Genomic DNA, 24,667 nt, shown 5'->3' on the forward strand with positions numbered 1-24,667 from the left:
TTTAAGCTCATTTGTGCAATTGCTGCCTTCTCCGTCTTACTGCACAACTCCTTTGATCTTAAAGTGAAAGGAAGTAAATTTCAAGAGCCAGGAAAACTCCTTGTGTGGCTTTTGCAGGAGCAGCATATTACAAAATTGAGCAGATGTTAAATAAAACATAAATTTGGATCTTTTGAAATTTGAACTCAAGGAGGTATTGCTTTTAGAGCCAAGTGCATTGAGAGGTCTCAGGGATAAAATTGCTGTTGTTTGACATTCATTTCTATTTGAATATTTGGGTCATGTTGCTGCCCAGTCATATTTAGCCCTTATTGAATGTTGCTTTGGTACTTAGCATTATATTCCAATCTTCATAAATTTAATTCCTGTAACATGATGAGATTATATCCCCATTTCACAGGTGAGGACACTGAAGCTCCAAGAATTCCATCCCATCCTCCCCACCCCACCCACCACCCAGACTGCTATACCGAGGACGGAGACCAGAACCAAACAAGGGTTGCTTGTGTTGCCTTCCTCCCTTTAGGCGTATTTCAGAGCTGCCCAATTGCTTAGCTTACTTCCCTGAATTTTTTTAAGTGGCATATTGATTGAAGCAGTGGGTGGAGGGGATTATTTTAGTTAAGAGTTATGCCTTACTGGAACAAACCCATGTGTTAACATGCTTTTGCGATTCCCACCCAGAGTTTGAGATTCAAGACATGGACTGGAGAGTAGGAAGTTAATTTGACTAGCCAATAATCTGCATTTTTCTCCCTCTTTCTTTCCTTCTTCTCAACCCTACTCCTATAAACCAACAATGGAGGCAACTGAGCATTGTCAAAAACTTTTCATTTTCAGGACTGTTTAGAATTTAGGCTCTGAGCTCAAATGAGACCAGGTTTGAATAATCAGACACCGAGGTACTAGAGTCAGAAGCAACTAGAAATTGAAGGTGAATTATGTTGCCAGGTAATTTTGCTTTTGCATGGGCTACAAATGTTATTGGTGGATGTAAGTCATGGAGGATTAGGAACACATTCTTTGAGCTTTCATGTTATCAGGTAACATGCATTAAAGATCCCCCTGACTACAAAACATTCCCCCACAGTTGGGCTCAAAAAAATCATTGTGTCTATGAAATGTTGCCCTGGTAGGGGAGGGGTAACACAGTTTCGGAGAAGCGCATGAATTAATCAGGTTGACACAAAGTGCTGTGTCTTGTGATGTGGCATCTCATTGCGAACCCTTTAAGACAAACCATAAATAAGTCAAGTGTATGGATTAAGAAATTTATTAATATTATAGCCTTTCCCCCAGCTTCTACTTCTATACACAGGAAATTCAGTGAAGTTTTGCTCTGTGAGAGATGATCCCAATTAGTTAAAACAACAATTATTTTATTACTTTATGATTCTCTATGTTGGCAGGTTATTTCTTCTGGTCAAGGCCAGCTTGCCTGGCCTCTGCAGACCGCAGGTGGTTCATTACCTGGCTGGTGACGGATGGTCTCAAATGGACTAGCTCTTTACTATCTGGTAGTTGGCAGGCTGGTGGGTTTAGAATGGCTTCAGCTGGAAGAGCCTGTGTCTGCTCCTTGTGGTCTCTTGTCCTCTAGTGTGCTAGCCTGGCATTCTTCACCTGGTGGTTTCAAGATTTCAAAGATTCACAAGAGACATTAAGCACTTGCCTCTGAGTCCTATATAAGCCTCTCCCTGCATCATGTTTGCTAATGCCCCTTTGGCCAAAACAAGTCAAGTGGTCAAGCCCAGTTTCAAAAACTGGAAAAGTTGGCATACATTCTTGATGGGATGAGTAGCAAATCAAATTTCCAAGGTGCATGTGGCAGGAGTTTGTGGCCACTTTGCCATTTCTCACAAATGTCAGAGTAACTTCAAGGGGTTTAACTGGCATTAACCTCTCTACCAGACTGAATCTGGATAAGGGAGAAGGGATATCAAGATTGTCTATAATGTCAGTTTGCTATGGGGTACTTTGAGCCGTTAGTTTTTTCAATCACTTTCTAAATTTTTATTTTATTTTATTTTATTTTATTTTATTTTATTTATTTTGCCTCACTTGTGGCATGTGGAAGATCCTGGGCCAGGGATCAAATCTACACTACAGTAGCCAACCCCAAGCCACTGCAGTGACAGTGCTAGATCTTTAACTCATTGTGTCACATGGGAACTCCCTATTCTTTTCTTTTAATTCCTTTTTGTTTTTAGGGCTGTACCTATGGCATATGGAAGTTCCCAGGCTAGGGGTAAAATCTGAACTACAGCTGCCAGCCTACACCACAGCAACAGCAACAATGGATCCAAGCTGCATCTGTGACCTGTGCCACAGTTTTCGGCAACATCAGGTCCTTAACCTACTGAGCAAGGCTAGGGATCGAACCCTCATCCTCATGAATACTACTTAACTTGCCGAGCCACAACAGGAACTCCAGGGAACTCCCTATTCTGTCGCTTTTGAAATTTGGCCACATTTCCTGATAGACTCTTTTATCTTGCATTCTTGAGTTGTGTTTCCATTTTTGGTCATGTTTTAATTTTTTGATTAAATCTGTGCTGTGGTGCAAACAGGACTTTTTTTCAGTTTGTTATATTCTGTGGATGCTTGCCATTTATGTGCCATTCGGATGTTTTGTACTTCAACCAGTATGTTAAATCCTTCGCTTTTGAGCTTCCTCTCAGGAGTTTTGGAGGTATACTCGTGACAACCTCCAGAATTCCACCACTGTGATCTGATACACTGGACTCCTAGTCCTTTTTTTTTTTCTTTTTTTTTTTTTTTTTGTACCTGTATTGTTTATGATGTCTTAGAAAATTTCACCTCATTTTATTAGTCTATAAACATAAACTGGTATATAATCACACCTGTGTTTGAATTTAATCATAACTTGGGACTCCAGACATTAATATATAACTACTGTTAACTCACAGAGCACCCAACCTGGGGTTTTCGGTCTCAACTTTTGCATTATTGGCATCACGGGCCACATAATTGTTTGCTATGAAGGGGCTCTTTTGAACATTATGGGATGTTTAGCAACAGCCCTGCCTCTACATGCTTGATGCTAATAGCCACACCCCCTTCACCTGTACTTGTGAAAACCAGCAGTGTCTGCCGACATAGTCAAATTTCCTCTGGATGGGAAAGGGGAGTAGGAGATAGGTAAAAATGCCTCCAGTTTGAGAACCACTGCTTTAACCTGTACATGCTAAGGCAGAAGAAAAAAAGAAATGTGTTAAGTGTGGGTTATTACTAGAGAGCAAACTGGAATTTGCAGCCCAACAGGGAGAATCTATAAGAGGGGAAGGGGTATGGAAAAATCTTCTATTACCTTAAAATTTAACCTAAGATGGCCCTGGATTCCTCTGGATTAACCAGGAAACATCAAGTTAGGTCTTGCTACACAATGAAAGCTTCATCACTATCTCAGCCTTATTGTGTTAGAAGTGGATTAAAATGTAAAATATCATCCCAAAAAAGAAAAATTCAGGATATGCTGACCACAGATGATGGACTTTGGAAAACTCTTTGAAAAAAGCTAAACATATGCAAAAGTAGGGAAAATTGTATCCTGATCCTTCTGATACTCATCACCTAAGATCCTAAATGACCGATTAATGACCAGTCCTAGTGCATCTGTATTTCACTCTTTCCTGCTGCTGTCCACTCTTGAGTTATTTTGAAGCAAAATAATTTCAATACGTGTCTAAAAGAAAGAACTTGGAGCTCTCTTGTGGCACAGTGAATTAAGGATCCAGTGTTATCACTGCAGCAGCCCAGGTCGCTGCTATGGCTCGGGTTAGATCCCTGGCCTGGGAACTTGCACATGCCTCAGGTGTGTCAAAAAAAAAAAAAAAATTTAAAAAAACATTAAAAGCAAAATTGTAATACACTGGTGGAATTTTAATCTTTTAGAAAGGGCATAAATGATAATTCATGCTGAGGAGTATCAAAAGTTAAGGGGAAAAGGTGAAGGTCAAGATCAAAGAGGCTTTGACATTTCAGGGGATTAAAAACTCCAGGGGGAAATGAAAGTGGGAGCCACTGACTTTTCGAATTCCTTTCCTTTCTATTTCTTTCCTGCTTGAGTGACTCTTAGAGATGCCTCTTATCATGTCAGTTAAGGCACAGGGGACTGGGATCCTCAGAAAGGAGAAGAGGCTGTCAGGGAACCAATCCATTTTCTAAAAAGAAGAGAAAAAAAACCACAATCACAAAAAGGTACTGAAATATTCAGTCAATGATGGATTGCTCTCTGATGACTTTCAATGACTTCTTCGCCGATTGGGGTCTACTTTTAATAAAACAAAGTGAGAGGAAAGCCCTGCAGTTGCCTTTTAAGATTTTGCTAAGACTTTGGTATTTCTCTCCTGTTCTAATGTATTCTAAGAAGTTTCTTTCTTTTGATTTAGATTTCCTCACTTGATTTTATTATGTCATAAATCTCCTGTGTTTGGTAAAAACCATGGTGTGTGTGAGACCCAAGCAGCTTGCTAGATAACATCTATTTCTCCCCCCCTCTTCTCTTTAGAAGATTAAACTGAGGCTGTTGTGTCTGATGCCAGAATAGATTTAACCAATCATGTTTCCTTTACATATAGGTCAGTCCAAGGGACAATTCTGCGCTGGATCCTATTATCCATGGGTTGAAGGGCGTCGTACATCACGGTAAGTAAGCCATGTACACTTCCTTTGCTGGGATGTGAAAAGGGATAAGGTCTCCACCTAAAGGAATGGGGTTATCTGCCAGAGGACGGAGCCCGACACTCATTCTTCATCCACTGATGTTGAAGCGCATGAGAGGCATTATTTGATGGATAAAGAGCACACCCATTTATTACCCACAAATGGATCTGGGTGAACAGTAAGCCATTTGTTTCTCTTCCGGTACCACTTGAAATGCATATGCTGTAAATCAGAACGCCCTAAGATGTACCATTCATATGTGCTGAACCTGCCCCTTGCTTCACATCTATCCTAAAAGTATTCCCCTTTCAAGTAACTCTCCATTTATACGTTGCTTGATTTGCCTCTCAGATGTAGAGAAAAATTTAAGTTGCCGTGACAAGTCATTAAACTTTGCCGCATGTGAATAAGCATCATCAGCTACTAGAATGGAAAAATGCTAGGCTGGGTTCTGTGCAGCAGACGTCTTATCCTCAGGCATAAAACTGGGAGAGAAAGTAAGATGGATGGGTTCTGTCTTCCCCAACTGTTTTTTATTGGAGGAATTTCCCTGCAACTTTATTATCAGCGATGCATCATTACCTATGACATCAGGATCCTCTAATTTCAAAAGTACCCTTGTCACAGGGAGGTGTGGAGTCCAGAGGTAATGTAATGATTTGCAAAGTTTTAATAATCTAATTAGAATTCCAAAGACATTGACAGAAATAGCATTAGTAACCATAATAAATCTCCCCTTCATCTTCACAGCTGTGATAAAACATCTTCACACTTTCCTGGGAGGATGTCTTTAGACATTAGCCAACTCTACAGAGCTTAACAAACTTCTTCCCCTCTTTCTCTCAGGGAAACAAAACTGGTTGTCACTGGTCAGTTGAAGTAAGTAGGGTTTTGGGTTAATTGTTCTGCTCTTATAAACTGTTCGATCGTGCAGCTGTCAACGGTAAAAAACCTAGTGAAAGGAGAAAGATAGAATGACTAAAAACACCTCATCGAGGTTTTCACTGTAGGAAATTTCCCATCACTCTTTCTCCATTTCAGTTGATGTCTCTGCAGAAGACCCTCACACAGAGCTGGGAAGTCGGTGGTATGGACAGGTCCTCTGGGGAACAAAACACCTTTGCCAAAACTTGGGCTGTCCGTCCCTTTGTGATTTGATATTGATAGTAATAATGGTGGGTATGGTAGGTAGAGAAATTTGCACCGTACTCTGGGCAGCCTCAGAAGTGCAAAGAAAGTTTGTGTTCTGGGCAACACGCTGTGTTCTCTGAGCTCTTTTCCAGAAGCTCCCCTTGAACACTCAATGGACAAAAACACCTTCTTGAAATTCCAGTCCGTGGTGTAGATTATGAGTTTGGGGGTTTGAAATGTACTCAATGATGGACATACCTTCCTTCCCCCTGGCTCTTCTTCCTTTTGTCATACAAAAACCCCATGAAGAATTCTAGAATCTAGAGTTCCTGTTGTGGCTCAGCAGGTTAAGAACGAAACATAGTGTCTGTGAGGATGTGGTTTGATCTGTGGCCCTCGCTCAGTGGGTTAAGGATGTGGTGTTGCCATGAGATATGACATAGGTCACAGATGCAGCTCGGATCCAGTGTTGCTGGGCTGTGGTGTATGCCCGAAGCCACAGTTCTTATTCGAACTATAGCCCATGAACTTCCATAAGCCCCAGGTGTGACCGTAAAAAGACAGAAAAAAAGAGAAAGAATTATAGAAGTTTCAGAACAGGTACCTCTTCTTTAGCCTGAGAGGAAGCGCCTTATCAGCTTTGGCATTTAAATAGGTCTGTGTAATCTCATTCCCACACTGATAATGGAAGGAGATTCCATATGTAAAGGCAAGCAGTAGGCTTCCTTTAGCCCCCAGATCCCCAGATTTCAGTAAACCCACTGCATAGTGATCATTTGATTCATGAGTTATGTTCCGGCATAATCATGTTATCCTTCCCCATTATCCACAGTTACCCTTTAAGAGGCAGTTTTACGTAGGGATATGTTACCTGTCACTGGCAAGATAGCAGAGTTGCCTGGGATATGGTTTCACCTCCACCACCTAATTGAAAAGTCAGAGGAGACCTGCAAAAAAAATGCCTGCAAAGGAACTTGACTTATTTACTGAGCAAAAGTGTTGTGTGCTCACTGTATCAACTCCTGGGTTGATGCACTGTTGAGAACAGATACAGCCCAGCCCTCCTGGACCTGGAAGTTTCCCTGGAAGGGAAGGGAATGCCAGTCCCTCTCCCTCCAACCAGTGGGACTGTTACCCCTCCAGCCTTTGCATCTGCTGTGTCTGTTTCCTCTGTCAGAAAAGTTCTTCCATCAGCTCATAGCAAAGGTGTCTCCCTCTAATTATTTCAGGTCTCAGTTCAGATCTTGCCTCCACAGAGAATTCTTTCTTAATTATCCTGTCAAATTTCCCACCCTCTCCCCCCTCCCAATACTCCCTGTCACATCATCTTAGACTTCTTTCTTTGATGCACTTAAAAGTATCTCAAATAACCTTGTTTGTTTATTTACTCCAGTATTACCCTCTAAAGCGTAAGCTTTATGCAGGCAGGACCCACACGTTCATGAAACCTTATAGATGCTCAGTAAATATTAGCCAAATGAGTGCATCGAGTAAACTCACAAATAAGTCAAAAATATCCAAATATAAAATTGGAGGAAAGGGAGGAGGAACTAAAAGGCACTCAGGTTTTGCTTTGATTGGGAAGAGAAAGAAGTAGGATGATGTCTTAGAAACTTGATTTTGGTTTTTTTTTTTGTTTTTTGTCTTTTGTCTTTTTAGGGCTGCACCCGTGGCATATGGAGGTTCCCAGGCTAGGACTCGATTTGGAGCTACAGCTGCCAGCCTACGCCACAGCCACAGCAACTCAGGATCTGAGCCACATCTGTGACCTACACCACAGCTCATGGCAACACCAGATCCTTAACCCACTGAGCAAGGCCAGGGATTGAACCTGCGTCCTCACAGATGCTAGTCAGATTCATTTCTGCTGTGCCACAACGGGAACTCCTGGAAACTTGATTTTGCCCTCAGTTCTGGGGCCATTGCTGACTCCCATGGTGATAACCCTCATCCCTTCTGTCATTCTTTCGAGAGAGGATGAACATCTGAAATTGCTAAAGAAAATTTTTGTTGGAACTAGAAGCATTTTAAGTTGAAGGTCCTATGAGGGATTTGAATGATCTGTTAATGTGATGGGACATAAATAATCGTGCCCTTCACAGAGTCTTTGGCTGGGGAACAATGATAGAGATGTGTATGAAGAAAAAATCAATATGGATTTCTCTTCCAGCTCAGAATTGGGTTTTATTTCTTCACTCTGGGAGTTATATCTTAGAATATTAATTCTTCATTAAGTGAATTTTTTTTTAAGTAGGAAGGATCTTGTGTGTTCCCTCAGCTGAAATGGCAGTGAGGGATCTGGTCACACCAGACACCCATTGCCATTGGGTCATTAAGGTCCTCTGTGAAGCAGATGCCAAGATGGCATTTTGAGTGCAAGTAAGTGTTTTGATAGGAAAGGAGTGCCTGGGAAGAATCAAGAGGAGAGGGAGAAGGGGTGGGCGGGGAGCATGTTAGGACCTAACCCAGGTCTGATACCTCTGAAAGGAGAGGGAAGCTGGAAGATTAGCTGAAGGCAGCTCTAAGGAAGTTGGGACTGGCCCCTTGGAGGACACCAGAGCCGACACTGCCTATGAGAGGAGTCCTCTGTTGCACAGGTGACAGGGATGATCCAGCCCTACCGAGTGTCGTCATTGGCTCGAACATCCCACTGCAAGTGGCCTCTGTGTGAAGGCTGCAGTGGAGCCTCAAGGCACAGCAACTAATAGGCCTCCTCCCAGCATCTTGTCTCTAGAAGGAAGATCTTAGGGGGACCTCCCGTGGCTGGCCCAGAGGTTCACATCTTCCTTCCAAAGACATTTTCCTAATCACATTGCCAAAAAATTGATGACTTGATCCTCTCACTTTGAAAATCCCCAGAGCTTCTCACAGGCACTGTTTGTTCCTTTGGTGCATAGTTACTAAATGCCTAATCTAAGTCCACCACAACGCTAGGCGCAGAGAACACAGCAGGCATGCACCAGCCCTCTGGAGAGACATACAGTTAAGTGCGTAATTACATTAAAAAGTGAGAAGCAGCAGATTTAACTCAGACTTGGGGGTATAGAGCAGGCATCTCAGACAAAGTGATGCTTAACATGTAAACAGCATGTGGAGATTTTCCAGGCAGACAAGGGAACATAAGTTTTCGGGCAGCACCAGTATAGCAGTGGCATGTTGGAGACTGAGCTCTGGGAAATTGCTTCTTGAATATTGGGGAGATATACCTAAAAATCTCTTGGCAGCAGAAAGTGCTCTTTCTGAGATGTTGATTTGTTAATGTAAATTATAACTTTGACAAACTTGAGAAGCATGGAGAAATAGAAATAGAATGAAGAGAGGTGATTTGCAATTGATTCCAGCCCTGTCTGTCCACTGAGCAATAGATGGAAGGACTGAAATGTATCTAATCGAGTATTTTATTTACACTACTGCCAGCATCCCCTGGAGAGGAGAGATTTAGGGAGAAATTGTGAATCCTATTCACCATGCTAATCCAGTCATTTGTGATGCTTTTTGTATATAAGAACCAGGACTTTCAAGTAGCCACACCTGATAGAAACATTGGATTCAAAAAGCTGAGTCTAGTTGTTATTTTTTCAAAACCCATTAAAAAATAAATAAACTTCTATGTGAATTGGTATAAAAAGGTACCAATTCCCTTATAAGTAGTTGTACCCAATTGACTGGTGCTAAGAAATGTACATTATATCTTATCAATTAAAAAAGATGTACTATTTTTCTTTAGAGTTTTTTGAATTATGTATTTTTTTATTATTTTGCATGATATCCACCCAAAGAAAATCCACCAGGCTGTATGAGTACATATTCTAAAAAACTGTTAGCAAGGCATTGAAACACTAACCACTCCTTCCCATCAGTCATTTAAGAAAGATCAGTCTTTTATTTTTGAAGGGAAACTTGTTTGTGATTATTTGATTACAGAGCTTTGACTGACTGTCCCTCTTTTCCCATCCCCAACCTGGCTCACCGCCAAGTCAAGGTATCTTCCTCCTTCACAGGAACTATGGCGGGGGGGGGGGGGGGGGTCAGGGGTGCAGTTAGAAATTGCCTCAGACATCAGTCAGAATGAGATGACTTTTTTCCCTGTCCTCCTTCCCCAAGCTCCTCTGAAAAAGTTGGTTCAGTAGTCCCACAGCCATGTATGTCCCTTAGAAGAACCCAAATAAAAGCACACCAGGAGTTGTACACGAGAATGTGAGAATGTCCATGGCATGGTTTTTCCTAACTGTGCCAAACCCAGAAATGCCTCAGATGCCTATCATTAGCAAGCTGGATAAACATAGGCAAGTGTAGTCCTACACCTTACTTACCCAATGAAAGTTATCAGCATCTGAAGTTCCTATCGTGGCTCAGTGGTTAACGGATCCAACCAACTAGGAACCATGAGGTTGCAGGTTTGATCCCTGGCCTCGCTCAGTGGTTTAAGGATCTGGCATTGCCGTGAACTGTGGTGTTAGGTCGCAGATGCAGCTCAGATCTGGCATTGCTGTGGCTCTGGCGTAGGCTGGCGGCTACAGCTCCGATTAGACCCCTAGTCTGGGAACCTCCATATGCTGGGGGTGCAAAAGGGCAAAAAAAAAAAAAAAAGTTATCAGCATCTAAGTACAGGTGAATTATCACCTAAAAGCAACCTTCTAGTGATGTCACAAAATGAGGCTCTTGCAAGCTTTTCTTGTTAAAACTCAGCAATGGAAGTTGGGTCTATGAAAGATCAAAATTTCCTTTGCAGAATAATTCCCCAACTGACTAGTTTCTTCACTGGGCTCACTTTGGGGGTGTTTTCCCCCCATCTCTTCCCTGCCCTGGGATACACATCCTCAGCTCAACAGATCCAGATCCAGGGACAAAGTCCTAGAATAGCTAGACTCAATCCAGGCATCTAGCAGAAAGGGAGGTGGTAAAGTTAATGTGCAAACATATGTGACTATCCTGCCAAATGACTGCATTTAGTGGTGAGAACTGGTACATCCACGTCTGTTCTTTCTTCATATCTCACCTGCTGGGACTTCAGAAGAAGACAGATCCTAAAACAAGAGACATTTGGAAGAAAGTAAACTATTAGGCAGAGATGGTCATCTGCATTATTATAATCCAGCAGCAAGAGATTGAGCAGAGACGAGTTGATGTGGATTAGGGGTTCTTGCCTGTTTTTTGTGTAAGTGAACTTTAAGCTCCTTTAATCACAGAGTCCATCCATCCTTCTGTCCATCAAGTGCCTAGTAAGTGCTGGTTCATTGGTTTTGGGAGGAATGATCAAGAGGATTTCCCCTGCCTTTGGAAAAATTTTAATCTCATAAGTAATTTTTTCCATCCTTGCCTTTCTTGATGCTGAAGGTCAAAGAGACTATTATTTGCTTGCAGAGTCATCTCTGGCACTCACATGAATAAAGCAGTTGAAACTTTGGAATGAATTTTTATAAAAAGTCTGTATTATGGAATCCTGTTAGAGAAATGGAATTTCGTATTTTTTCACTTGAAATTTGACCCTTAGGAACACTACTGAACACGGATTCTAGAACAGTACTTCAGAGTTCCAGCCATCTTGGGTTTGAATCCTGGCTCTCCAGCTTGGAATCTGTGTGATCGTGTATAAATCCCTGTATAGATCTCTCTGTGCCTGAGGTTCCACCTGGGGAAATAGGAATTAGGAAATTATCTGCCTCACGGGTATTCGTGCTAAATGCTTTAAGACAGGGAAAGTACCAAGAAGGAAGGGTGTGTGGCCTGAAATCACAAGTCAGGAAATAAGAGTCCGTGGGCCAAGTCTGGCCCCACTGCCTCTTTTTGTAAACAAAGTTTTATTGGAACAAAGCAGTCCCATTCATTTACAACTCTCTCTGACTGCTTTTGCACTACTGTGGCAGGAGTAGTTGTGACAAGGAGACTCTGGCTTGCAGAGCCTTAAATATTTACTTTCTGGTTCTTTATGGAAAAAGTTTGTCAATCCTGCCTCATCTCAATGGTAGCTATTACAGCTCTACTAATAGGGTTGCCTTCACACAGTAGTTTATTTGGGGACAATGTAAATCCCCACTTGGGTCATTACATTTGACACATTTTACAGAGGTGGGCTTCCGTTTTGATTTTGCCAAAATTACCACATAATCCAAATGTATTTCAATGGAATTAAAGAGGGTTCTGTTTTAATGTTAACCTTTAAGAACAATTATTCAAATTTTCTCCCTTTTAAATGGGAAACCCAGTGTTATATTATCTACAAGCTACTGAGAGTTTTGAACATCTTAACGCACGACAAAATTATCCCTTTGAAGTTTATGTTGCCAGCATCTAATTACATGGAACTTTCCTGAAGTGTGCTATAAATATGCAGCACCCTGGTCTTGACTAATTGGCTCATGTCTGTTATGGATCCAGGAAGGGCAGATGCTTATCTGAACCCTTTTGATCTCAAAATCAAACAGGCGCACTTAAGCCATTTCCACAATTTCCTGGATTTCGGCCTATCAGAACCACTACTGTAGATATGGGCTATTTCCATTTCTTTTCTTAGCCAAAGGCAGGAAACGGGATGCTGAGGGGCTTCTGTTTTATCACTAATAGCATTGTTAACAATCGTGTTAAGACAGAAAAAGACTTCAAAAGTGATTCCTCCAAGTCCGTGAGTTTCTTTTCTGTGGAAAGGTTCATTTGTACCGTATATTAGATTCCAGATATAAGGATATCATATGGTATTTGTCTTTCTCTTTCAAACAGACTTGTGGTTGCCAAGGGGGAGGGAGTGGGATGGACTGGGAGTCTGGGGTTCATATATGCAAACTATTGCATTTGGAATGGATAAGCAATGAGATCCTGCTGTATAGCCCAGGGAACTGTTGTCACTTATGATGCAACATGATGGAGGATAATGTGAGAAAAAGAATGTATATATGTATGTGTGACTGGGTCACTTTGCTGTACAGTAGAAATTGACAGGACACTGTAAACTAATTATAATGGAAAAAAATAAAAATCATTACATAAAAAGAAGTGATTCCTTTTAGATTAGATTTGCATTGGAGGCTAGTTCTCATTTGGCCAGCCTTCTTCGTCAGTATGTTATCATTTGAATGGGACTGTGGAAGCCCAGGGAAATGTCCTTGTCCTGATTGTTTCACTGGGATGTGGAGAGCAAAGAAAGATTTTGAAAACATGTCTAAAAATTCCATATGATATAATTTATATGTAGAATCTAAAAAAAGACATAAATGAACTTCCACGAAATGAAAACCGACTCACAGAACAGATTTGTGGTTGCCAAGGGGGAGGGTCAAGGGCCGGGGGATGGATTGGGAGTGTGGGATTAGCAGGTGCAAGCTCTTATATATAGAATGGATAAATTACAAGGCCCTACGGTATAGCACAGGGAACTCTAATCAATATCCTGTGATAAACCCTAATGGAAAAGAATATGAAAAATAGAGTTCCCATTGTGGCTCAGCAGTTTAAGAACCCGACTAGTATCCATGAGGATGTGGCCTCAATTCCTGGCCTTGCTTGGTGAGTTAAAGGATCTGGTATTGCTGCAAGCTGCAGCGTAGGTCACAGATGCAGCTCAGATCCATATTGCTATGACTGTGGCATAGGCTGGCAGCTTTGGCTCCAATTGGACCTCTAGCCTGGGAACCCAGCAAATATGGCCCTAAAAAGAAAAAAAAAAGAATATGAAAAATAATATAAATATATATAACTAAATCATTTTGCTGTATGGCAGAAACTAACACAACATTGTAAACAACTATACTTTAAGAAAATAAATGGAAAAAAATGTCTCTCTCCAGTTACCTACTGCGAAACTACTTGATGAAGTACTTGGGGCCGCCTGGTGTGACTTTCTTGCCCTATTCTATGCATGTCACCTTGGTATAGGAAAAGCGCTGTCATGAAGTGGCCAAGAGCATAGGCTGTGGATGTGAATACTAGTTCTGCTTTTGACTAGTTGTACAGCCTGCATATGTTACCTCCTTGTGGTTCGGTTTCCTCAACCATATAGGGAAGTAATAGTAATACCTTTATCCATATTGGTTTGTCCTGAGGAATCAGTGACTTATTGTACATACCTGTGCCTGGCATACGGTCAGTACTCAGTGTCAGCTGTAATCACTGCCAGTCCTCCCCCGCCACACACAGCATCATCATTATTGTTGTTGCTTATTGACGTGAGGATGGGGAAGGCCATATGGTGACAGGAAATGATTGGGAGCTCTGAATTCTGTCCCATCACTGCCTGTATGTTGCTTGACTTAGTTGGGTCCTACGAAAATAAAATGAAATGAGGAAGGCAGTGGTAAGGAAAAAGGGTAGTGGACTAGGGACCAGAAAGAGAATGAAAAGAAGAAACAACCTCTCATCCATTAACCCCTGGCTGTGTGCATACCTCTTTACATACAGTCTCATTTAATCTCAGCAGTAGCACGGGAGATAAGAATTCTTAAACCTTCATACAGATGGGTAAACTGGAGTTCATAGAGATTGACTAGTTTGTCCCAGCTCATGACAGTAGAGCAGTGTTTTGAACCCAGTTGTGTTGGACTCAGATGCATTCTCTTTGCAGATCTGCTGGGCTAGTTTCTTTTCTAGCATCAACTAACTTCCTGATTATTGTCAAAATCACTTAACTCTTGTGTGCCTTGGGTTCTTCTCTGTAAATTTGTGCCTTGGGTTCTTTTCTGTAAATTAAGTAATTGCCTGAGCCTCAAAAGGAAGCTAAAAGAATATATACACCATGTCAGTTACGGCGGCCAGAAACATGTAGGTGATGCTGGGTTTTTGTCACTATATAACCCTATGTAATTTAAATGTCATGTGTCATGTCCATTTCCTTAATTGTGGACAAGACTGTGCTCTCTGTCTAGTTTCTCTTTGGAAATATTAATGTCAACATATGCTTTATTCAAACATAAACCCTGGAGTTCCCGTCGTGGCGCAGTGGTTAATGAATTCGACTAGGAACCATGAGGTTGCGGGTTTGGTCCCTGCCCTTGCTCAGTGGGTTAACGATCTGGTGTTGCCATGAGCTGTGGTGTAGGTTGCAGACGCGGCTCGGATCCAGCATTGCTGTGGCCCTGGCATAGGCCTGTGGCTACAGCTCCGATTAGACCCCTAGTCCGGGAAACTCCATATGCCACGGGAGCAGCCCAAGAAATAGCAAAAAGACAAAAAAAAAAAAAAAAAAAAAACATAAACCCTAAATCAAAATGCTGCATTTGGCCAACAGAAACCATGAATAAACTCAAGGAGACTAGATGTCTTTGAACCTGGGTAGAGTTGCTATGTCATGACCTTGGAGCAGCTCCCTGGGTCCTTGAATACAAGAGTCTGATTAATCAGATGGGCTCTCTCCCACTCAAGCAGGCCTTGCTCAGACCCTGCAATAACATGCCATAATATGGGCCTTTCAGATTTTCTCTGGACTTTGCCTATGGGGACAGCCAAGGAGTATGTAATTAAAAACTCTGCCCCCTAGTGGAGGCTGTTTTAGGGGCAGAAATAAGCTCCACACTCTGTACATATCCATGTAGTTTGCTCCATTCATGCTTGAATACTATTGCTTGTTGACATCCCTTTTAAAAACTGTCCCCATCCCCTTCACAGAAGAGCAGGGGTCAACAAACCTTAGTAAAGGGGTTGATGGCAAATATTTTAGGCTCTGTTGGCCATACACTCTGTGCTGCAACTATTCAACCACATAGTTACAGCCTGAGAGCAGGCATAGATAACCCTTAAGTAATGGCATGACTGTGTCCTAGTAAAACTTTATTTACAAACACAGGTACTAGGCTAGACTGGGCTACAGTTTCCCCACTTCTGACTCAGAGCTCCTGAGTGACTTAGTTTGATCAACTTTTTCAGCCATGTGTTAAGGATCTACTCTCTAAGATACTGTCTTGGGTGCTGAGCATACAGTAAGGGGCCACAGTCTTGATATAATGGAGCCTCTAGTCCACTTCAAGAAAACAAAAAAAAAAAAAAACAAAAATGAGGGTTCCCATTGTGGGTCAGCAGAAACAAGCCTGACTAGTATTCATGAGGATGTGGGCTCAATCCCTGGTCTCACTCAGTGGGTCAAGGATCCAGCATTGCCGTGAGCTGTGGTGTAGGCCGCAGAGGTGGCTCAGATCCCATGTTGCTGTGGCTGTGGCACAGGCTTCAGTTGTAGCACCAGTTCAAACCCCTAGCCTGGGAACTTCCATGTGCCACACCTGCAACCCTAAAAAGAAAAAAGAAAAAAAAAAAAGCAAAACGCAACAACACCCACAAAATTATTATTAACCAGTTACACTGACTGTGAGACACAGGTCTGTACAGTTGTGACCACTGTGAGGCATCAGCCCTCCCAAGATGCTGATACCCACTTGACAGGGTTGGAGGCCTTTCTGTGAGAAAGACCAGTGCAGGGCCTGGCACTGAGTTGTCAGGCACCGTAAATAAAAGCTAGTGAAAAGACAAAACATCCAGTGTGGAGTGGGTCTGGGGTTCAGGTCAGTAGAGGGTAAACTGAGGCTGGACAAGAAACAGTATAAATAGATGGGTATCTGCTGCTACCTGGTGCTGTGAGCTTCCTTCACTGCAGTCACAAAACAGGCTATGGACCCTGCTTCTAGTCAACTCAGGAAGCTGATGGGGATCTTCAGTGTGAATCCTTTTGGGTGCTATCAATATCTTGTTTCATCAGGTCTGCAGCTCTCGTTCCCTTCCTATTTTTATTGAGATTAATTGACATATCATTATATTAGTTTCAGGTGCACAGCATAATGATTTGATATAAATATATATTGCAAAATGATCACCACAGTAAGTCTGGTTCACCTCCATCACTATATATAGCTGCAATTTTTTTATTTCTTTATATTTTAACAGCCTTAAAATCGAGATGTACCTTCCAGCTGATATTATGTCATTGTTTAATTAGCAACATGTTGCCTTTATGAGTGGTTTTGAAATGATGCATCTTATGATTGGTGGTGACTTGGAGATGAAAAAATGTATCTAGAATCTGTTGGTTATTCAAAATATACCAAGTGCTGTGTTTGTTTGTTTGTTCTCTTTTCACATCATTATAGGCACCAGGCAGTGTTTTAGATGGTAGATACAGAGAGTAAATGAAAAAGGCAAGGTCTTTGCCCTTATGGAACCATCAGGCACTTTGAGAGACAGAAAGGAGACAAGTGAACACATCCGGGAAGGAGATAAACCAGATGGGATATAGATAGTTAATAGCAGTGGGAACGTCCTGAGATGGAGCCCTCAGGGTTGGCTCTCAGGAGGTGACATTGGAACTGAGATCTAAAGAATGAAGAGGAATCACCAAATGGAGTAGGGGTGGGGGCCGGGCAAGTATTCTAGGAAAAAGAGAACGGAAAGGTGAGGATGAAGGTGATGGTCAATAAGGAAGAGGATGGGCTGCTGAGTTAGATCATGGAGAGCCTCATGGCCATGGTGAAGAGCTGGGATTTTACTCTAGACGAGGTAAGAAGCTACTGGATGATTTTGAGCTGGGCCATGTCGGGATTAGATTTATGTTTAAAAAGCTAAATGAGTTCTTCAGTTTTTGGAGAGATTTCATCACCTCATTGTGTTTATATCAGCTGTAGGCAAGGAATCCAGGACCCAGGGATACGGAATCAAGTAGTAAAAAGGGAGACCCAGACTCCACCACACACACACCTCGTTGTGTGGTCTTGGTTCAGTCACTTTCCCTCTCTGGTCATCATTTTCCTTATTTGTAAATGAAGTAGAACTGGTGTCCTTTGAAACTCTTTGGGACCCTGCGGTTCTCTGTGATTCATGGGTGATTTCCCCAGGATCCCATTGTTGTAACTTCAGTGTAGTGCTTGTTCCTTAAAATCATCTGTCACGAAGCTAAATCTCGAAAATGGTCCAGCCCCACAGCCCCACTTCATTGACCTGCCTTTGCCATTTCGTCCTTCTTATTGATGGCAGAGAGATGACATGTCTAATAGTCAACACGCAGTGAGATAGAGCAGGTTGCATTTTTATATTTCCATCATAAAATTAGTACCTCAGCTCCCTCTGGCAGGCCTCTGCAACCATCTTAATTACAATGTAATGCTCCCTGACTTCCTTGATGTCTTCTAGATGCCAGGCTCCTAAAGGCCCTGGCTGCTGGCCCTCAGGCTCTTACTTTTGATCCCAATTTCCTGTTCCTGTTGGGCAGGCCCTTCTGTCACCAGCCTGTCAGATCCATCACTCCTCCCAGATCACATAGACCGTTTATGCCAAGTCCAGACTTAACCTAGAGCTGCTGACTCAGTGTCTAGTGTTTTGGCCTCTTCACAGTTTTTGTCCAAATTCCAGATTATCCTAACCAGCAGCAGATTTTTTTCCTCCCAGAGCTGTCAGATTTGGGGCTCTTAAACTTTTCTTCCACTTCCCTTTTTTGCTCCACTTCACTCTAGCCACACACCAGGCAGAATCCCTTTGCAATGGCTTTTCTCTCTGGCTAGAAAATTCTCCCCAGGTAGCCACATGGCTTGCTTCTGCCTTCAAGTTTTGTGGTCAAATGCTTCCATCTCAGCCAGCCTGCCCTTAAGGTGTTATTTTCAAGACAGTGGTCAGGAAAGACCTCATTGAGAAATGTGTCATTCAAATATGACTGAGTTGTTAGCAGCTGAAAAGTGTTTGGTTCTAAACCAGTCATGAGTAGAGCAGCAAAAAAAGTGTTCCAGGCAGAGTAAAGAGCCAGTGCCAAGGCCCTGGGGTAATGTGATCCTGGAACAGCCAAGAGGTCAATATGGCCCAACCTAAGAGTCAGCAAGTAGCAGTAGATGAGGCTGCAGAGGGTAGAGGAGCCCATTGACACAGTCCTGGTAGAAACTGGCTTCTGAAGTATGGTCAGCATTAGTAAAAATGCAGAATCTCAGTTCCCATCCCAGACCTACTGGATCAGAATCTATAATTTAACAAGCTTCCCAGGTGATTTGCATACACATTAAATTTGAGCAGCACTGTCATAAATCTTCCATTTAGCGTGACCTAGTACCCAGTTTTTTTCCACTGTCACCTCTCCCTACCTTCCTCAATATGAAGCAGAAGGCCAGTCCTACCCCAGTGATTTTAAGCTTTTCAGAAAAAATGAATAGCTTTTCCTTACACAAAGTTTTGGGAAACCCTAAAGAAACCAATCATTAGGCAAAATACCAAAGCTTTGGGCTTTCTAGTCTTAGTTTATATACTTCCCTAAAGTCGGTTGATTCCTTGTTTTGGGAGTAGGACTGTTTTTCTTTCTCCAAGGACCACTACATTCTGTCCATACACCTTCTAATGAAGTACTTTGTTCACGTGTGTGTGTGTGTATGTGTGTGTGTGTGTGCTTTTGGTATAATTCCGTAGTTCTTGATACGACATAGTTCTCGTCTCCATGTTGATCATCATATTTTATAAAGACTTTCTTTTTTCACATATAACCAAAGCATTGAAAGTATTAGGTTATTAACACACTGGAAAATGCAATCAATCAGTTGATTATCATCTAATGTTTTAATGATCACATTTTTAATCCAATTATGCATGTTTGAATCTTTCAAATTTTCTTTAATTAAAGATTGCCTCCTGGCACTGCTATCAGAAATAAGAAATTGAACAGAATCGAGCCAGATATAATTTAATGTTGAAAGGAAACTGCAAGGATAACTGGGCCGCTCTAGGTTTAATGGTTGACCATGACTTTAAAGCCCTCATACAAAATTTTCTAATTGATAAGAAAAATTTAATCATCTTTAGATATACTCCGTTTGCATTCAAATAAGGTATTTCTTTTTCTAAATAAACCTCCCCTAACTGATTATTCATATTACCGTTCAAAATGCTTAAAAATGAAAGACAGAGTTGGGTGAAATGTAGACTACTTAATACAGTGTGTATTTAATATAAAAGTCATACATTATTCATTTTCGCAATTTGAATAACTTTGAATTTAGCATCCCTGTTCCTCATCTTTTCCTTTGATGAACAATTAATTATTAAAATATAATATTGTCTGCATACAGCACTGGGATCCTTGAAAGTGGAATGTGAGAGTCATTCCTTTTCAATTCTTTTATCTAGTAGTGCACAGTACCTGCTTATTATGGTATAATGGAATGAATAGTGGAATAAGAGTGTTTCAAATATTTTTCTCAACTAGTTAAGTGTCTTGGATAGGAATGTTTTGAATTCAAATTACTAATTAGGATAAAAGTTGGAGGCAGGGTGCTCTGATGAGGATGGCTTTGGACTCAAACTGCCCATAATTGTAATAGGATTCCTTTAACAAGTGCTTGTCTGTGCTTACTCTATGGCAGACACTCTGCTAAGGTCTTATCTAATGGTAATTCATTTAATATTCTCCTGATAAGGTAAAACTCCAGATGAGGTCAATATTATTATAATCCCATTTTACAGATGAGAAAACAGTTCACAGAGAGGGAAGCTGGTGGTCTTAGGTCAGACCTTCAAGTAGACCAATTAGGATTCACATCCAGGGGCCTGGCTCTCGCACATCCCTCCACTTTATAATGTGTACATTTATTAAGATTTTCGCAGTGGGAGGGTCCTCATTTTAAACTAAAAAGTGGCTTCTTTTCTTTTTTTTTTTTTTTTTTCTTTTTTAGGGCCACACTCAAGGTATATGGAGGTTCCCAGGCTAGGAGTCGATTCGGAGCTACAGCTGCCAACCACAGCCGTGGCCACAACCATGTGGGATCTGAGCTATGTCTGTAAACTACACCATAGCTCATGGCAACACCGGGTCCTTAACCCACTGAGCGAGGCCAAGGATCAAACCCACATCCTCATGGATATTAGTTGGATTCATTTCCACTGTGCCACAATGGGAACTCCAAGCTTCTTCCTTCTTTCCAGAGTCTGTACTCAATAAATTCCAGTCTTGTCCAGCCAGTTGAGTGCCTTGTGGCTTATTCAGGCTTTGTGGGCAGGGCCAGAAATACAGGGGTGCCATTTATAAAATTATGTCTGACTGACAGGTAAGCATTAGGAGCATCCCATTCAGTGGAGTACTCCTATCAGACTGAGCAGGAAGTGGAATTTTCAGAAAGATCTGTGAAAATTAATGTTCAGATTGAACTTAAAAGACTCAAGAGAAAAAGACAACTCAAGAATTCTGTAATGTATGTTCATAAAAAATGACCATTAATGGCACCTGAACACATAGCATGCCCTACCCCCAATTCTGGCTCTGACTCCCAAGATGACTTTCTTTTTCTTTTCTGTTTTTTGTTTTTTGTTTTTTTGTGTCTTTTTAGGGCTGCACCCTCAGCATATGAAAGTTCCCAGACTAGGGGTCGAATCAGAGCTACAGCTGCCGGCCTACACCACAGCCACAGCAACACCAGATCCTTAACCCACTGAGCAAGGCCAGGGATTGAACCTGTGTCCTGATGGGTGCTAGTAGGGTTTGTTAACTGCTGAGCCACGACAGAACTCCCCCAAGATGACTTTCTAACACTTGCCCCCACCCTCCAACACTTGGCTTGAAATTGAAAGGACACGGTATGACCCAATGACCAGATCCATTCCACTGACTTTTCTTGTGTGGCCCCTGAGTTGATGTGAACCCTAAGTGAAATGTTATCCTCCCCTCCCTCCCCCAACCAAGAATTCCATTCTTCTCATTAGGAGATGTACATCTTTTAAAATTGTCTTCAGTTGCTACTAGCATTTTTAACATTGTTACTAAGGTTGTGGAACTGTGTTTGTTATATAGGAACCTATATAACATCTTTGATGTTACCTCTTGTCCTGAAAAACCTAAAATATTTACTGTCTGGCACTTTCCAGGAAAAATCTGCAAATTCCTGGCTTAAAACAGAAAATAAGCTGGCCCACCCTTAGCTAAGTGCTTGCCTTGGTAAATCAGGGATCACCAGACACTGTGCTAAGCCCCTTACTTGTATTAGCTTGACTAATAGTCGCAGCAACTCCTGAGGGGTAAATAGTCTCCTTAGTCCCCTTATTCCCATTTAACAGATAAGGGAAGTATCTCAGAAAGTTTAAGACTTTTCCCCAAGGTCACACAGCTTTTAAGTATCAGTTGGTTCTGCAGCTCATGCTAGAACTTTGGCAAAGAGAATACTAACCTAGAATGCTCAGGTTGATGAAAACTATCAGACATGCTGCTCCTTTGAGGTATTACTAATCTAATTAAAAGATAAAACACAGCCACAAACATTCAGGGAAGTACGTGGTTATGTAAGATATACATGGCTAGGTCTTGGTAGTTTAGAGGAATAATAATAACAACAGTAGTAATACAAGTAATAAGAATTAGAATAAAAATCATATCTATCATGTATGAGATGCTTACTATATTCCAAGCTCTTTCTGAACCTCGTTCTTGTATTGATTTATTTAATCTTCACAACAGCCTAGGAAGATTTAGAAACTCAGATCATGCAGCTCACTGGTGGAGGAGTGGGATTTGAGTCCAGCAGACTGAGAATCTGCTCGCTTTACCAACCCCTGTAAGAGATGCAGAAATGAGGTGCTGATGAGGTAGTGGTTTGATTTTTGGTTTTCAGCACTACATGGTGTTTTTTGCTCCTAGGCTGTTTCAGATCTTTAGTGGTTTCTTTGAAGAAAGAATCCCATTCGAGTCTCTGTATACTCAAGTCTTTGACCTTGAGCCTATTACTTCGCCTTGGTCTCCCATTTCCCCAGCAACATAATCAAAGAATTGGCCTAACTTGGTGGTTTTTAAAGTGTCCCTGGGATTCCCAGCTCAGCTTCAACACCAGCGGCTGCACTTGGGCTGAGCTGCTTGACTCCTGTGTAAGATTTTGCTTAAAGAGATGTTCTTTGGTCCCAAACCCACTGAACTAATATAGTCTGAGGCCCTTTTAGGCCTCAGAATCCTACTATCCAGTGGCAGTGATGGTGGTGGAATCAACCAAGCAGTAGCAGCCCCCCCATCCCTGCCACTAGCTTTACCCACCCTGCCACTCATCTGACAATACCATCTAACCAATTAAATCAAAACCTGCATCTGGAAGTTCCTGTTGTGGCTCTGCCTGTTAAGGATGCTGTCTTGCTCAGTGGGTTGAGGATCCGGTGTTCCAGTAAAACTGTGGTGAAGTTCACAGGTACGGCTCGGTTCCAGCGTGGCTGTGGCTGTGGTGTAGGCCTGCAACTGCAGCTCCATTTTAACCCCTATCCCAGGAATTTCCATATGCCTCAGGTGCGGCCTTAACAAGAAAAAGAACACAAAACCTGCATCTGAAGCCCTTGCATTGGTGCTGGTCAGAGAGGCCCTTCTACATTTGTAGCAGCGATCAGGCCTGCACTTTCCCTCAGTCCCTGCCAAATCCAGCCACCTCTGATTGGTGGGGCAGGTGTTCCTGATTTATCTTTTTATGTTCTTTAAAGCCACAGCCTCTTCTTGGAGTGGGTGCTTTAGATAGGAGCTTTGCTGCCGTGGGCTTACAAGGATTGTCTTGTTACTACCTATCTGCAGATAGTGTGCTTAACTGCAACTCTAATATTGGGGCAGCCCCCTAGGGGGAAATTCTAAAGATATTCTGGTCCTTCTGTTCAGAGCCCTTGATCCTACAGTAGGTTGGTGTGCTGCAGCATGACGCCAGGAAAAATGCAGGCAGTGATTTTGTGGTTCATGATGCCAGGCCTTATGCCTCCTCTGTTGCTTGGGGCCTTGTATGGACTATTTGCACAGCCTAGGAAGTGCGGAGATGGCCAGCAAAGGCCAGAATATCCCCTCCTCCCAGTCAAGCCAGTCTCAGCCAAGCACCAAGCATGCTTGCAGAGTTCTCCCCCATCATTTGGCTGCTGGTAACCCCAGTTAAATTAAAGCCCAGACTCACCAGTGGATGGAAGGGCCATACTGTTATTCTGGCCTATTGTGTAACTAAAATTGCTTTTGTTGTTTCGATTATAGAACCCTATGATTTGAAGACTTTTGCATTTATTTGTTAGTATTTCATTTTTCCCTTTAGAAAATGAATTGCAAACTTTTGTGAGAAGCAGCCAAGGTTTCCAGGCTCATGAATAACCGCTTCCACTTTACTCTTCACTGTTGACCTCGGGCTTGGTGATTTTACCTCTCTGTGCCTTGAGTTCCATAGCTGGAAAGTTGGAGTATTAAAAGTACATACTGGGGCTCCTGCTGTGGCACAACAGGATCATCAGCATCTTGGGAGTGCTGGGACACAGATTGAATCCCTGGCCCATCACAGCAGGTTGAGGATCTGGCATTGCCATAGCTGCAGCTTAGTTCAAAGCTGTGGCTCGGATCTGATCCTTGGCCCAGGAGCTCCATATGCCTTGGGGTGGCCAAAAAAGTGCATGCTCTGTAGGGTTGTAAAGGGACAGAGTATACTGATGGCTCAAGAATAATGAAAGCCTGGATTCCAGACTCAAATACCTGGTTGTACATTCCAGCTCTGTATATTAGAGATGATAATAGTACTACTGCATGGGATCATTTTAAGTATTAAATCAGTCTTTGTAAAGCTCATAGAACAGAACTTAGGACATACAGTAAGTGCTGTTTAAATATTTCTAACATATAAATACCCAGAATAACGCCTGGCATGCAGTAAAAGCTAAATAAATAGTTTTGTTCAACAAATCCCTACCACAAGGAAATTGCCGTTTTCATTATTCTCATATAGTTGATTTCTGTTGGGTTTTTGCATTATTCCCAAGTGTCATAGACCTCTTGAGTCTAAGGATACATATTTGCCCAAATACCTGTACTAGATGTTCTACATAAAAGAAGAGGAGGGAGGAGGTGTGATACTTGGCAATAATATTCCTGTAAGTCACAGGTATGTCCATGAAATAACCCGGAGGCTTGAGATCCCTGAGAAATGTCCAGGTA

General features: G+C 42.0%; 1 protein-coding gene across 5 annotated transcripts in view; it reads left to right on the forward strand.

Moving 5' to 3' along the window:
- Positions 1 to 24,667, forward strand: part of PTPRG (protein tyrosine phosphatase receptor type G) — a 720,153-nt gene that overhangs the window by 546,317 nt on the left and 149,169 nt on the right. For all 5 annotated transcript variants that reach the window (XM_021070771.2, XM_021070773.2, XM_084988823.1 and 2 more), the window contains exon 6: positions 4,599 to 4,665. In XM_021070771.2, the coding sequence (XP_020926430.1) occupies positions 4,599 to 4,665 (67 nt within the window). The remainder of the gene's footprint in view (positions 1 to 4,598; positions 4,666 to 24,667) is intronic.

This window comes from Sus scrofa, chromosome 13 (assembly GCF_054392235.1).
Source record: "Sus scrofa isolate SSC_HxYL_T2T_F1_AM1 chromosome 13, Sscrofa_HxYL_maternal_Yorkshire_Landrace_v2.0, whole genome shotgun sequence".
In the NCBI taxonomy this organism is placed as follows: Eukaryota; Metazoa; Chordata; class Mammalia; order Artiodactyla; family Suidae; genus Sus; species Sus scrofa.